A 14,111-nucleotide genomic window follows, 5' to 3' on the forward strand; every position below is an offset into this window, starting at 1 on the left:
TCACCCTTTTATTATGAAGAAACTGTTGCAATATAAAATATAAAAGGGCATATAAGGTTCTGTACTCAAAACCAAAATCAATGCAAGTCAAATATTGCATAAAATAAACTGGCATGAACAATCAGGGACATGAGGAGGTGATTTTTTGTAGTTTTATAGTTAACATTTCAACTACAAACATCAGATTTAAACTGCATTTTATAACTAAATCACACAGAGACTGAAATCCTTAAAGTGAAAATTCATATTTTATTGGTTCCATACATTAATTTAATCAAGGGCAGAAATTAAGAAAACAAAGTTATATCAAACAGGGGCATCTACAAGGTTAAAGGTTTGTTTCAATCGCAAGTGCAGACCTTAAATTCATTCAGATTGATTCGGCTGGTCAGAAAGAGAGAGAGAAAAAAAAATCAAATAGTACAAAAATCGAGTTCAAAGGCGTCAGAATTATTGGGTGAAAAACAACCATGTCTCGTTGTTCGACAGACGAAACGTTCATGTGTGTGAGAGAACCAAACAAAAGACAGAAAACAGCGTCTTCTGCGACAGATCTGAAACAAACACAGACTGTGCCCTTGATTTCAATTAATCAGTTTTACACAAATTAAAAAATGATAATAAAGAGGGGGAAAGACGAGGTTGATGTGTTTTTCTCTTTTTACACATTAGATCAGAATGGCTTTATGTAACTCTAAGGAGGAATACATCTCAATACAGTTATACAGAACTCTGCTACTACCTTAAATATACAAGCACAAGTACACAAAAATGAACCAAAAGCCCACACTAAATGACTCTCTTTAAAAAATAATACAAACCAATAGAATCTGAGGGTTGAAATCTTTAAGGACCTTGACGGTTCTGTTACTCCTTGGTTTGCAGCTTTCAACATCGGCAAAAAACAATAAAAGAAACCAAATAAAAACATTCTAGGGAAATAGAGGCTGGTATAAAACACGGATAAAATTCTCCAAAACGTGTCTGAGTTGAAACGCTCTTCATGTTTCAAATGTCCGTTGTGTTTGAGAGCAGAACACGTCCAGCTCACATTTCACTCCAAAATTATGCAAAATAAGAAAATACAATTTGCTGAAAGAAAATATCTAGTGTACTTTATTTTATTTATTTTTTTTGCAGTTTCATGACGATTAAACATTTTCTCCTGCAAATTCTCATTACTGTAATGCAAAGCAACAGAAAAATATGCATTTAAATTAAAAATTATTTATGATAACACTACTTTAAGACTTTATGCATAATGCATTATAAAGATATTCATAATATTTGCATTGCAATGCATTATACTTTCTAAAGGCGTAACAATGAAAAGAGTTGCAATACAAGGCATAATTAATGCATTAAAATCTCATAATGCACTATATATAAAGACTTGAAGTAAAGCGTATTTATATTTCATGTTAGTGTTTTGATTTATGCTTATTTAAAATTAATTTAATAGTTTCTGTTACTGCAATACAGCCTTATAACTGCGGGGAACAGAAAATAACCTTTTAAAATATGATTAATATTAAAAATAAAGATGTTTTCATGTTTTATTCTCAACATGCAGAATGTGGTTTTGGGGTGAAACAGGAGCTGGATGTTTTTCGACAGGCTCTGTTCGTCTTGTTGGCGGTTTACGTGGTCAGATTTCTCCGTTCCGTCTTAACTTAAACATGTGAACTATCTACAGGCTCCTCAGAGGAGTTTCGGACCCGTAAGACACCAACAAAACCACGAGCGCTCGGTTTAAACTGTCCTGTGTGTTTCTGTTTGATGCTCATCTCTGGTCCTCTGCCGACAGGAAGAGCAGCTGCAGGTAGATGAATGCACCTCTTTCTTCCCATTGGATGCCCAACACTCCCGCTGGCTCCGCCCCCTCCCACCCCGCCCCCAGTCTCACTGAGACGCCTGTGAGGTGGGGTTGTCGTTCTTGCCCTCCTGGCTGGACGGAGGCTTGTTGTTCCAGGGGCTGTTGGCGCCCAGCGCGGGCGAGTTGTTAAAGCTGTCCTCGTCGTCGATACCGTTAGCGGCGTCAAACTGCGTGTTCTCCAGCCGCGTGATCAGACGCTCGTCCTCGTCTCCAAACTCGCCGCCCATCAGCGTGGGCTCACCCACCACCATCACATCCTGAGCGGAGGAACAGAACAACAACATCAGCACTCTGGGAGCAAAGTTGGCGGCAACAACAACAACAACAACAACCAAAAAAAAAAAAAAAAAATATATATATATATATATATATATATATATATATATATATAACTTCAAATATATCAAAATACAAGTAAATATATAGGCCTATTTATTTATTTATAAATTGTTTATATACAATATATATATAAATTCTATAAAATATAATTTATACGCATTTATACATGTATATTTATATATTCAATTACATTAAATACATGAATATATAAATATACATGTATACATATAAATAAAATGTATATAATATAAAATACATATATCACAAAAAAATATATACATACATACACACACACACAAATTATATATATATATATGTGTGTGTGTGTGTTTAATTAATTTAATTAATTAATATATAAATATTAAATTCATGTATATATATATATATATATATATATATATATATATATATATATATATATATATATATATATATACACACACACACATACATATTTATATATTCACATATTTAATATTATGTGTGTGTGTGTATATATTAATATATATATACACACACACACACACACACACACACACACACATAATATTAAATATGTGAATATATAAATATGTATGTGTATATATATATATTAATATATTTATGTATATAATTTAATTATAAATATATATTAATACAATTAATATATGCATGTATAATTAATATATTTTATATATTTTTGTAATGTTATTTACATGTATTTTATACTATATATATTTTATTTATATGTATTCATGTACATTTATATATTCACATACTTAAAATTTTATAAATATATATACGCACACACACATATATACATATACATATTAGGGGTGGGACAAAATATCGATATGGCGATATATCGTCATCCTTCTCTGTGCGATACGAGAATCGAATCGCTGCGCCAAATATCGATATTTTAATTAAAAAAAATAAAGCGCTATATATAGATTTCTTTGCTCAAAGCGTCCTACTTCAAGGCGGTGCTCGACACATGAATGAGGGAAACGTGAACTTAAGTTAACTAGCCTAAGAAAAAGAGGTTATTAACAGGATGGCGGACAGCAGTGTGAGTAAAATAGATGCCCCAGCCACGTTTAAGTTCAAAGTCTTGACGCACTTTTATACCATTGATGTGACAGTCGTAGACATCTTTGACGTTCTTCACCGAGCGCTTAGATATACACGGGAGCATTTGAAAGCATATATTAGGGATCCTCTGATAGACGCCTGCTTTCGAACGCTCCCGTGTATATCTAAGCGCTTGAAGAACGTCAAAGGGTCTGTTTGCACCTGGTGACTTCATGCATTTTCTCTGATCGGATAGCTATCCGATCGTGAAAAGACCAGGTCTAAATGCCTAAATGCCTAAATACGCATTTGAGACGGATTTAAATCCGATCGCTCAAACCACTTCAGGAGATGGTCTGGGACGCATTCCAGTCAAAACTGTCTATGCTCAGTCTAAATGCATCTGGTTGTTGAAACTATAAATTTTACTTCTCCCCAAAATACTAAAACTGAAACATGTGAGAGTCAGATATGACAACGCTACTGCATCACACATCGCCGCAGATCTCTTCAGCAAGCTGACGCGCAAACTGCCGCATATGAAAGTGAAAGTAAGTCGCAGACGCATAACACACAATTATCTTCATTAAAAGTAATGAGACCTTATACCAGTGCTGTTGCCGCTCTCTCCTATTGCAGTCTTTGATTTTGAAATTAACTGATGGTCAATAAAATGCACCTCATATTTCTTGCTTTCGGTGACGTGAATTCTATTAAATGTACATATAAGATCGGATTTATCCGTTAACCTGCACTTAACCTTTTCACGTGCATTTTGTTTTCATATTAAGACCAATATCGCGATGTATCATTATAGGATTGTCTAGCGATATATCGATTATCGCAGAATCGCTGACTCGCGATATTATCGTTATCGTGAGCCATTTATCGTGATCGTATCGTATCGTGAGGTACCCTCCGATTCCCACCCCTAATACATATATATATACATATACATACATATACATATATATATATATATATATATATATATATATATATATATATATATATATATATATATATATATATATATATATACATATATATATACACATATATATATATATATATATATATATATACACACATACAGTACAGTCCAAAAGTTTGGAACCACTAAGATTTTTAATGTTTTTAAAAGAAGTTTCGTCTGCTCACCAAGGCTACATTTATTTAATTAAAAATACAGTAAAAAACAGTAATATTGTGAAATATTATTACAATTTAAAATAACTGTGTACTATTTAAATATATTTGACAAAGTAATTTATTCCTGTGATGCAAAGCTGAATTTTCAGCATCATTACTCCAGTCTTCAGTGTCACATGATCCTTCAGAAATCATTCTAATATGCTGATTTGCTGCTCAAAAAACATTTATGATTATTTTCGATGTTGAAAACAGTTGTGTACTTTTTTTTTCAGGATTCCTTGATGAATAGAAAGTTCAAAAGAACAGCATTTATCTGAAATACAAAGCTTCTGTAGCATTATACACTACCGTTCAAAAGTTTGGGGTCAGTAAGAATTTTTATTTTTATTTTTTTGAAAAGAAATTAAAGAAATGAATACTTTTATTCAGCAAGGATGCATTAAATCAATCAAAAGTGGCAGTAAAGACATTTATAATGTTACAAAAGATTAGATTTCAGATAAACACTGTTCTTTTGAACTTTCTATTCATCAAATAATCCTGAAAAAAAATATTGTACACAAATATTTTGTACAATTGTACACATTAAATGTTTCTTGAGCAGCAGATCAGCATATTAGAATGATTTCTGAAGGATCATGTGACACTGAAGACTGGAGTAACGATGCTGAAAATTCAGCTTTGCATCACAGGAATAAATTACTTTGTGAAATATATTCAAATAGAAAAAAATATAATAATATTTCACAATATTACTGTTTTTTACTGTATTTTTAATTAAATAAATGTAGCCTTGGTGAGCAGACGAAACTTCTTTTAAAAACATTAAAAATCTTAGTGGTTCCAAACTTTTGGACTGTACTGTATGTATGTATGTGTATATATATATATATATATATATATATATATATATATATATATATATATATATATATATATATATATATATATATATATATATATATATATATACACACACACACACACACACACACACACAGTATATTCATATTAATTTATAGCAGTATATACACACAAAATCACATTTATTAACTTCAAATATGTTTTCAATGGCTGTGATTTTTAAATATTCATATATTTATGTTTATATTTATACAAAAATCACATTTATAAACTTCATCTATGTTTTGAATGGCTGTGATTTTGCCGCTTGATGTTGGAAGCATGTTTCATGCGTTTATGTTGTAAGAAGACAGCGACTCCAGCGATGTGATTGGTCACTCACCGGGACCTGACTGGACAGCGGGAAACTGTTTGCGGGGCTCTTCTTCTTGCTGTTGCTGTTGTTGTTTGTTCCGCCGCCTGCGCTCATGGTGCTGCCGCCCGACATCTTGCGCTTCCGCCGCTTACTCGGCGCCTGTCTGGCTGGTTCAGCTGCGGAGAGACGCCACACATTACACAAACACCAGCGGAACATCTGAGAACGGGAAGAAGGATTCCTCACCTGGTGGAGCGACCATCCTCTGCCACTTCTGGAACAGACACGTCTTCAGACAGTCTCGGGGACTCAGACTGTACGTCTTGTGCCTGGACATCAGCTCCTGCATGGGCTCCAGGATTACACACAACTGAGACACACAACAAGAGAAGTTACTCATCTGCTGAATGACACGTTAATAATAAAATGATCGAGCCAGAAGAACTGTATCACGTCTGTCATCTCAGAGAACATTTATAACGTTTAACACGTGCAGGAAGATGATTTTAGCATTTCCAGTGTGGATGAGAAAACAAAAACACTGTTTTCAAATGTATCCGGATTAACGCAGACGTTCGTACTCTGAGGTAGTTGAGGGTGGAGTTTGACAAGCCGCATCTGGTGATGTTTTTGGACAGCTGATCCAACATCTGCGGGTCCTGTGCCTGAGACGGAAACACACCGTCGTCAGACATAAAAACAAACACGTGTAATTCTACAGCGAGATCCAGGAGGAGGAACTCACGTGCATGGCCAGGATGCTGCGGGGAATGAGTTCTCTGTGCTGCCGGATGCTGAAATGCCACGTCTTTATTCTCATCATGTCATCAAACATGAACTCCAGGTACAGACGGCCCTCCACACACACCTGAGGAGACCAGCAGAGTTACACACACACAACAAAATCATTACATTAAACATCACGTTACAAAACACACACCTGCGTGAACATGGGTTTGCCGTTCTGCGTGACCATAGTACACTGATCGCAGTCCAGAGACACAAAGTTGTTGTGGAAAGACTCTTTAGGGTGTTTCAGGACGTAGTAGAGCTCGTTAGCGCCGCCCTCAAACACACTCCTGAAGTAACGAGGAATCAGCGTCCGACCGATCGCTGAAGAGAGACAAGAATGAATCCATCAGAGAAAGAAGAAGTGTTTTGGAAATCTTTAACTGAATGTCACGACATAATGAGCAGTGCTTTTATGACACTGAATGTCACATCTGTGATGAGACAAAAACAAAAGTGTGTCAACGTTTGAGTTATAGTGCGGCACAGAGATGTTAATATCAGGTCTGAATGTCTGATATGTGATACTCACTGTATCGTTTCGGACCGTCCTCCAGACAAAATGTGATAGTGAGCATGGCATCATCCTCAAAGAATTCAGTAGTGAAAGCGTCCCACCACAGATTATCACACTCCTGAGAGAGAGAAACATTCATTCAGCTGATGTTTCTGCGCTAAAGTTACAGGGTTTACGTCAGGCATATAAAAAGCATTTAAATTTTTTTTAAATGTTGCTGGTAGTTAAAGGGTTAGTTCACCCAAAAATGTAATTTCTGTCATTAATTACTCTCCCTCATGTCGTTCCACACCCGTAAAACCTTCAGTCATCTTCAGAACACAAATTAAGATATTTTTGATGAAATATATGACTAATATAATATAATCAACACTTTCAAGGTCCAGAAAGGAACTAAAGACATCGTTAAAACAGTCATGTGACTGCAGTGGTTCAGCCTTAATGTTATGAAGAGACGAGAATACTTTTTGTGCGCAAAAACAAAACAAAAATAACAACTTTATTCAACAATCTCTTCTCTTCTGTCATTATCTTGCGCAGTAATCACAGTGAAGCTTCCGTGTTTACGTCCGAACGCCGGCTCAGTATTGGCCAAAGCTGATCATGTGACACATGCGTGTGATGCTGACGCAGGAGCCGGCCAATAATGAGTCGGCGTTCTGACGATGAACCTGGAAGCGCTGGACGTAAACAACGAATGAGAATGACACAGAAGAGAAGAGATTGTTGAATAAAGTGGTTATTTTTGTTTTGTTTTTGCGCACATAAAGTATTCTCGTCTCTTCATAACATTAAGGTTGAACCACTGCAGTCACATGACTGTTTTAACAATGTCTTTAGTTCCTTTCTGGACCTTGAGAGTGTTGATTATATGGACGAGTCTCTCGGATTTCATCAAAAATATCTTAATTTGTGTTCTGAAGATGAATGAAGGTCTTGCATGTGTGGAACGACATGAGGGAGAGGAATTAATGACAGAAATTACATTTTCAGGTGAACTAACCCTTTTAGACAGAGCTATAAATGTAAATCCAGAACATGCACCTCACCTCCGTCCAGTTCTGAAGCCGTTTGTTGAGTTCAAATATCCTGTAGTCTGTCTGATTCCCATAAGGTGTGTGTCTCCTGAGGAAGACAGAGTGCATCGTGCTTTTAATAATAAACATCCTAATACAGCACCTGTTTGTTTTAATGTAACAGGGTTGAAAACGACAAGTGCATTAACCCTATAATTCTACTGTATCATATTTGACACATTTCCAAGGCATCTAAATGATCTGATAAACCTCTCCTAAAGTCCTTCTGATAGTTTAGATTGTACAATTATACTAAAAGATTTTTACTTCATAAAACAAACTTCAGCTCGTGTCTTTCAGCTGTGAAATCTTGTTTTTTATCAAGTAAACGTAAGAATAACTTTGATATTGTTAGTAATATTTCAGCTGGACTGAAGCAGGTTTACCAGAAAAATCAACATGATCATCAGGTTTATTTGTTCATCTCTCAATCATTATATGTTTTAAAACTACATAAACTAAGCATTTAAATATCATCCTACTAAAACATATTATTGGCAGATTTTGATATTTAAATGCATTTTATCATTTTAAATATCAGCATCTGCACCAAATTTCATATTTTTGCTCAGTTTGGGCCTTTAAATTAAATTAATGTGTTTTTTCTCCATCAGCCATAAAAGCATCAAATATGATACAAAACAAAGAGCACTTTTATATATATATTTTGTCTAAAGTTTCAATCAACCATTTAATAACGGATTATAATTTCATATGTCAGGCTTTACGGGGTTAAACAGAGATGTGTAAAAGCCTCACCCGATGCCCGGCTCCAGGTATGTGGGGGGGTACATGGGCGTCGGGCTGCAGGAACAAGACAGAAGGCCATGAAAGATCATGTCAAACCTCATAATGTTCACATAACATGCTTAATAAATTCCACACAGCCCTCACAAGGCCGTACTGTAACAAACATTCAGACGCTGAAGCGAACAGATGCAGTTCTCTGGCTGTAGGCGCCATTACAGACAGGAAGACAGTCGTTTTCTGTATTTATCAGCATGCCACAGTAGATATGACACCCGCTAGACTTTACTGCCCTGCCACACTGGAAGCCACACCCACTTTCTTGGATGCTGTCCAATCCTGGATACTGATTGACAGCTCGTTTCCACCACAATGAGTCTTGTGGACACGAGCACTTCCTGCTCCCACTATCTGACAGAAACAAGCGCTGATGCAGCTCTTCTGTGCACACAGGAACTCAACGCAGCATCCAAACAGCCACTGAACCTCACGAGTGATCATTTCAGTACCGAATAAAAATATACTTATAATACGCCTCGACTGACAGTTTAAAATCTAATTTTAGGCTTTCAGACCTTTTTAAGACCTGCACAAATGAAATTAATGCCATATGTCGATTCAGAAAAGCATGATACAATCTCAACTCAGAATCTTTTACTTGCTGCGGCACACATTCAATGAGGACTTAAATCGTTAGTTCACCCAAAAATGTAATTTCTGTCATTAATTACTCTCCCTCATGTCGTTCCACACCTGTAAGACCTTCGTTCATCTTCAGAACACAAATTAAGATATTTTTGATGAAATCCGAGAGACTCGTCCATATAATCAACACTTTCAAGGTCCAGAAAGGCACTAAAGACATCGTTAAAACAGTCATGTGACAGCAGTGGTTCAACCTTAATGTTATGAAGAGACGAGAATACTTTTTGTGTGCAAAAACAAAACAAAAATAACAAATTCATCTCTACCCTGTCATTCTCCTACGCTATTTTCGTTGCAGCGCTTCCAGGTTCTTTGTTAGAATGCCGGCTCAGTATTGGCCGACGCTGTTCACGTGATCATCACGACGCATTCGTGTGATGCTGACGCAGGAGCCGACCAATAATAAGTCAGCGTTCGGACGTAAACACGGAAGCGCTGAACTGCGTACGAGTCTGACAGGAACGAGAAGAGATTGTTGAATAAAGTGGTTATTTTTGTTTTGTTTTTGCGCACAAAAAGTATTCTCGTCTCTTCATAACATTAAGGTTGAACCACTGCAGTCACATGACTGTTTTAATTATGTCTTTAGTTCCTTTCTGGACCTTGAAAGTGTTGATTATATGGACACGTCTCTTGGATTTCATCAAAAATATCTTAATTTGTGTTCTGAAGATGACAGAATTTTCATTTTTGGGTGAACTAACGATTTAAAATGACTGACTTTGAAACAGATTAACATCAGCTCACCCCACGTCTCTGTCCAGCATGGTGCCGGGGTGGAAGGGGGGGAAAGCACTTCCGTTGGGGGGCTCCTTTGGGGAGTACAGCTTGAACGACTTGGAGGAACAGCCTGAGTGAAGAGAGAGAGAGAGAGAGAGATGAGCTCGTTCAGCTATAATTCGACAACACATCAGAGTTTAACACTCTGAGGTCTAAAAACGCGCCGGCGCGTTTTGCAGTTTTTTTTTCACATTGCAGCAAAACAGACTTAAAATACTCCGTCATTTTTTATCATAGAGACATAAGTGATATATCAATTGAAAGTATAGAATGTCTTCTTTTTTTTGTGTACACTCACAATCAAAATAAAACTTTGTGCTTTTTAAAAATAAATAAAATATACAGGGTGTGCTGTCCTGCCATCTCCGTCTCTGCAAACATCATTCTAAAAGGTCACTAAAAGTAACTAAAATAGACGGCTTATACATGCTACATGGACATGAGAGATATGTCTTTGCAAAGCTTTAAGTGTCTACTTTTAAACGAAACAAATAAATTCTAAAAAAAATATTCTCCCTTTATGTAATCAGTATAAAAGTAAAGAGAGGTACTGTTTCTCCTGTCTTACCTAATTATCTTTAATGTGTGCCCGCCCACGCGCAGAGCGCTCTATTCATAAGATAATGAGCTGAGGCGATCTATGCAAACTGTAAACGCCCCTAACAGCGTCTTAAAAAGCATCAAGTTTCATCAGATTCATTCGCTTTCCTGCGCGTTTGGAAGATGGCACGCTACTCAGGTGAGCAGGCTCTTCAGATGGTCCTGGACAGTGAGGAAGAGTTCACTTTTTCCTCGGAAGAAGAACACGACTCTGACGATGAACGTCTGTATTTTGAAGAGCGACTTGATCCAGCTGAAGATACAGTTTCTGATGAGTAAGTGATTTAGTTTTACTTAAATTATTTTACGTGTTTTTTCTATATAAGCGTACATATATATTTGCCTTATATTTACATCTAGGCCTATCTATATAACTTTATCTCATAAAAATGCTTATAAATAGAATGCTTTTCTGTTGATATACTTAAATTATTTGACGTGTTTTTTTATATAAGCGTACATATATATTTGCCTTATATTTACATCTATCTATATAACTTTATCTCATAAAAATGCTTATAAATAGAATGCTTTTCTGTTGATATTCGACTTGTTATTAATATGCATAGATACGTTGGATACACGCGTTAGATCGATTAACTGCATGCAGTTGAATAGCATATTATGATAGACGTGAATGTGCTAAAATATGCTTGGCTGTGAAATGCGCGAACGTGTTGCTATTCACTAAATGTGCTAACTGATATAGCAGACTGTAACGTTTACACATTCGCACACTTTGTCCGGTAATGGCCAATTGACAGACATATACAGCATGCTTGTATACCTGTTAATTTCCTGTCAGTTATGCATAGCTAATGGTATGAGAGTAGTATCTTATATGCTAATAATAACAGTTTTTTTGTTTTGTTTTAGAAATGTGGATCCATCACTCTCGCATTCACCTGCAATTCTCACTAAGAGGGCACGCAGCAACACAGGCGATAATGAGAAAGAGTAAGTACACGTTTACCCACTATATGTGCTAACTGATATAGCAGACTGTAACGTTTACACATTCGCACACTTTGTCCGGTAATGGCCAATTGACAGACATATACAGCATGCTTGTATACCTGTTACTTTCCTGTCCGTTATGCATAGCTAATGGTATGAGAGTAGTATCTTATATGCTAATAATAACAGGTTTTTTTTTTTTTTACAATTTGTTTTTTTTAGGAATGTGGATCCATCACTCTCACATTCACCTGCAATTCCCACTAAGAGGGCACCCAGCAACACAGGCGGAAATGAGAAAGAGTAAGTACATGTTCACCCACTATATGGTAGGCCTATGTACACTACCGTTCAATAGTTTGAAATCGGTATGATTTTTCATGTTTTTAAAAGAAGTTTCGTCTGCTCACCAAGGCTACATTTATTCAATTAAAAATACAGTAAAAACAGTAATATTGTGAAATATTATTCCAATTTAAAATAACTGTGTACTATTTAGTCTACAGTGTCACATGATCCTTCAGAAATCATTCTAATATGAGGATTTGCTACTCAAGAGACATTTATTGTTTACAATTGTTCAGAAATGTTTCTTGAGCTGCAAATCATCATATTAGAATGATTTCTGAAGGATCATGTGACACTGAAGACTGGAGTAATGATGGTGAATATTCAGCTTTGACATCACAAGAATAAATGACTTTGTGAAATATATTTAAATAGTACACAGTTATTTTAAATTGGAATAATATTTCACAATATTCCTGTTTTTACTGTATTTTTAATTAAATAAATGTACCCTTGGTGAGCAGACGAAACGTATTTTAAAAATTTTTAAAAAGATTATCTATATGTGATCAAGCAGGTTATGTATAGGGTGTAAAAGTGGGCTTTTTTTATAAACCTTACCTTTATTTGCCTGTATACACAAAATGTGCCTTTGACCCTAGTTTATATGTGGATTATATTGTTAACTTTATTTTAAATAAAAAAGAAAAAAAACAATGATATGTCTTGTCTTTGGATTTTCTTAGTTGACTCAGTCACATTCCTGACTGAATGGCTCATTATGCGGCTCATTAGGGGCAGGGTCTTAATCTCCCCAGGTGTAAATCACTTCATTATTCATGAAGAGTCACACCTCTTCGCATATGGCCTAGCTAAACAAAAAGTGTCTTAGAAATTTAAAATCAATACAATGTTTTATGTGTCAGAGTAGGGAGGATCATTTCCACATCATTTTGAAGCAAAAACTCTACACTAAAATATACAATTCTCAAAAGTCTTGTGAAAAAACATTTAGTATGCATTTTGAGGTATTGTTTCAGTTACTTTTTTTTTTTTTTTTTTCAATAACCACGCATAAACATTATTCCTTTAAAAACACAAACATGTACATACATGTTCCTCACATATTATGGTAGCCTAGTTTGTGCTGAATACAGTGTAATGACACTTTTGTCATTAATATGTTTATAACCAACTGATAAAAGCACAAATGTCAGAGCATGTCAAAACTTCTCCAGGGCCCAAAATCAGCCTCAGACTCCAGAGGGTTAACGACATAACATTTATCAGCATATTAGAATGATTTCTGAAGGATCATGTGACACTGAAGACTGGAGTAATGATGCTGAAAATTCAGCTTTGATCACAGGAATAAATATATATTCACATAGAAAGCAATAATATTTTAGGGAAGAAGTGTCTCTAAACCCCGCAGATGTTGATTTTGAAATGCCTTTTGTGAAAAGAGCGTATGTATAGTGTGTGTGTGTCAGTACAGTGACTGTCTCTCACACTCGAGCAGTACAGACCCTCCATAAACTCAGCGAGGGGGCGAAGGTCAGCCACACCCCTCACCCCCTCCATCTCGCCAATTAAACACATCTATAACACGATGCATTCAGCCACAATGAGGTCACGACCCCTGTTGTCGCGGGAACAGCTCCGCCTCATAATGACCGCTTGACGTGTCTCGCAAATAAATCTGAGAGCTGTCAACGTCACGGGCGCGTCGTAAAATGGAGGGTCGAGCGGCACAGGAAGACAGTCTCTAATTGATTTATACAAACAATCATTTCAGAGTAACATTCATAAACACGGCAAACAACAACTACTGGATTCTGAGTCTATTGTGCACATATTTGAGCTTAAATTCTATATATATATATATATATATATATATATATATATATATATATATATATATATATATATATATATATATCTGTAAATGTGCTTTGAAGTGTCTATGTGAAAAGCACTAAACAAATAATTATGTCTTGACTAAAAAAG

The 14,111-nt window shown here is 35.8% G+C and overlaps 1 protein-coding gene across 1 annotated transcript in view; it reads right to left on the reverse strand.

Moving 5' to 3' along the window:
- Positions 1-226: 226 nt before the first annotated feature.
- The window catches only part of ldb1b (LIM-domain binding 1b), a 36,543-nt gene continuing 22,658 nt past the window's right edge, over positions 227-14,111 (reverse strand). Inside the window, exons 5-14 of the mRNA XM_048172373.1 lie at positions 10,224-10,326; positions 8,784-8,828; positions 7,998-8,073; positions 6,964-7,066; positions 6,583-6,755; positions 6,388-6,510; positions 6,224-6,307; positions 5,889-6,012; positions 5,670-5,818; positions 227-2,133 (exon numbers count right to left, since the gene is read on the reverse strand). Of these exons, the coding sequence (XP_048028330.1) occupies positions 1,903-2,133; positions 5,670-5,818; positions 5,889-6,012; positions 6,224-6,307; positions 6,388-6,510; positions 6,583-6,755; positions 6,964-7,066; positions 7,998-8,073; positions 8,784-8,828; positions 10,224-10,326 (1,211 nt within the window). The 3' untranslated portion in view covers positions 227-1,902. The remainder of the gene's footprint in view (positions 2,134-5,669; positions 5,819-5,888; positions 6,013-6,223; positions 6,308-6,387; positions 6,511-6,582; positions 6,756-6,963; positions 7,067-7,997; positions 8,074-8,783; positions 8,829-10,223; positions 10,327-14,111) is intronic.

This window comes from Megalobrama amblycephala, linkage group LG21, assembly GCF_018812025.1.
Source record: "Megalobrama amblycephala isolate DHTTF-2021 linkage group LG21, ASM1881202v1, whole genome shotgun sequence".
In the NCBI taxonomy this organism is placed as follows: Eukaryota; Metazoa; Chordata; class Actinopteri; order Cypriniformes; family Xenocyprididae; genus Megalobrama; species Megalobrama amblycephala.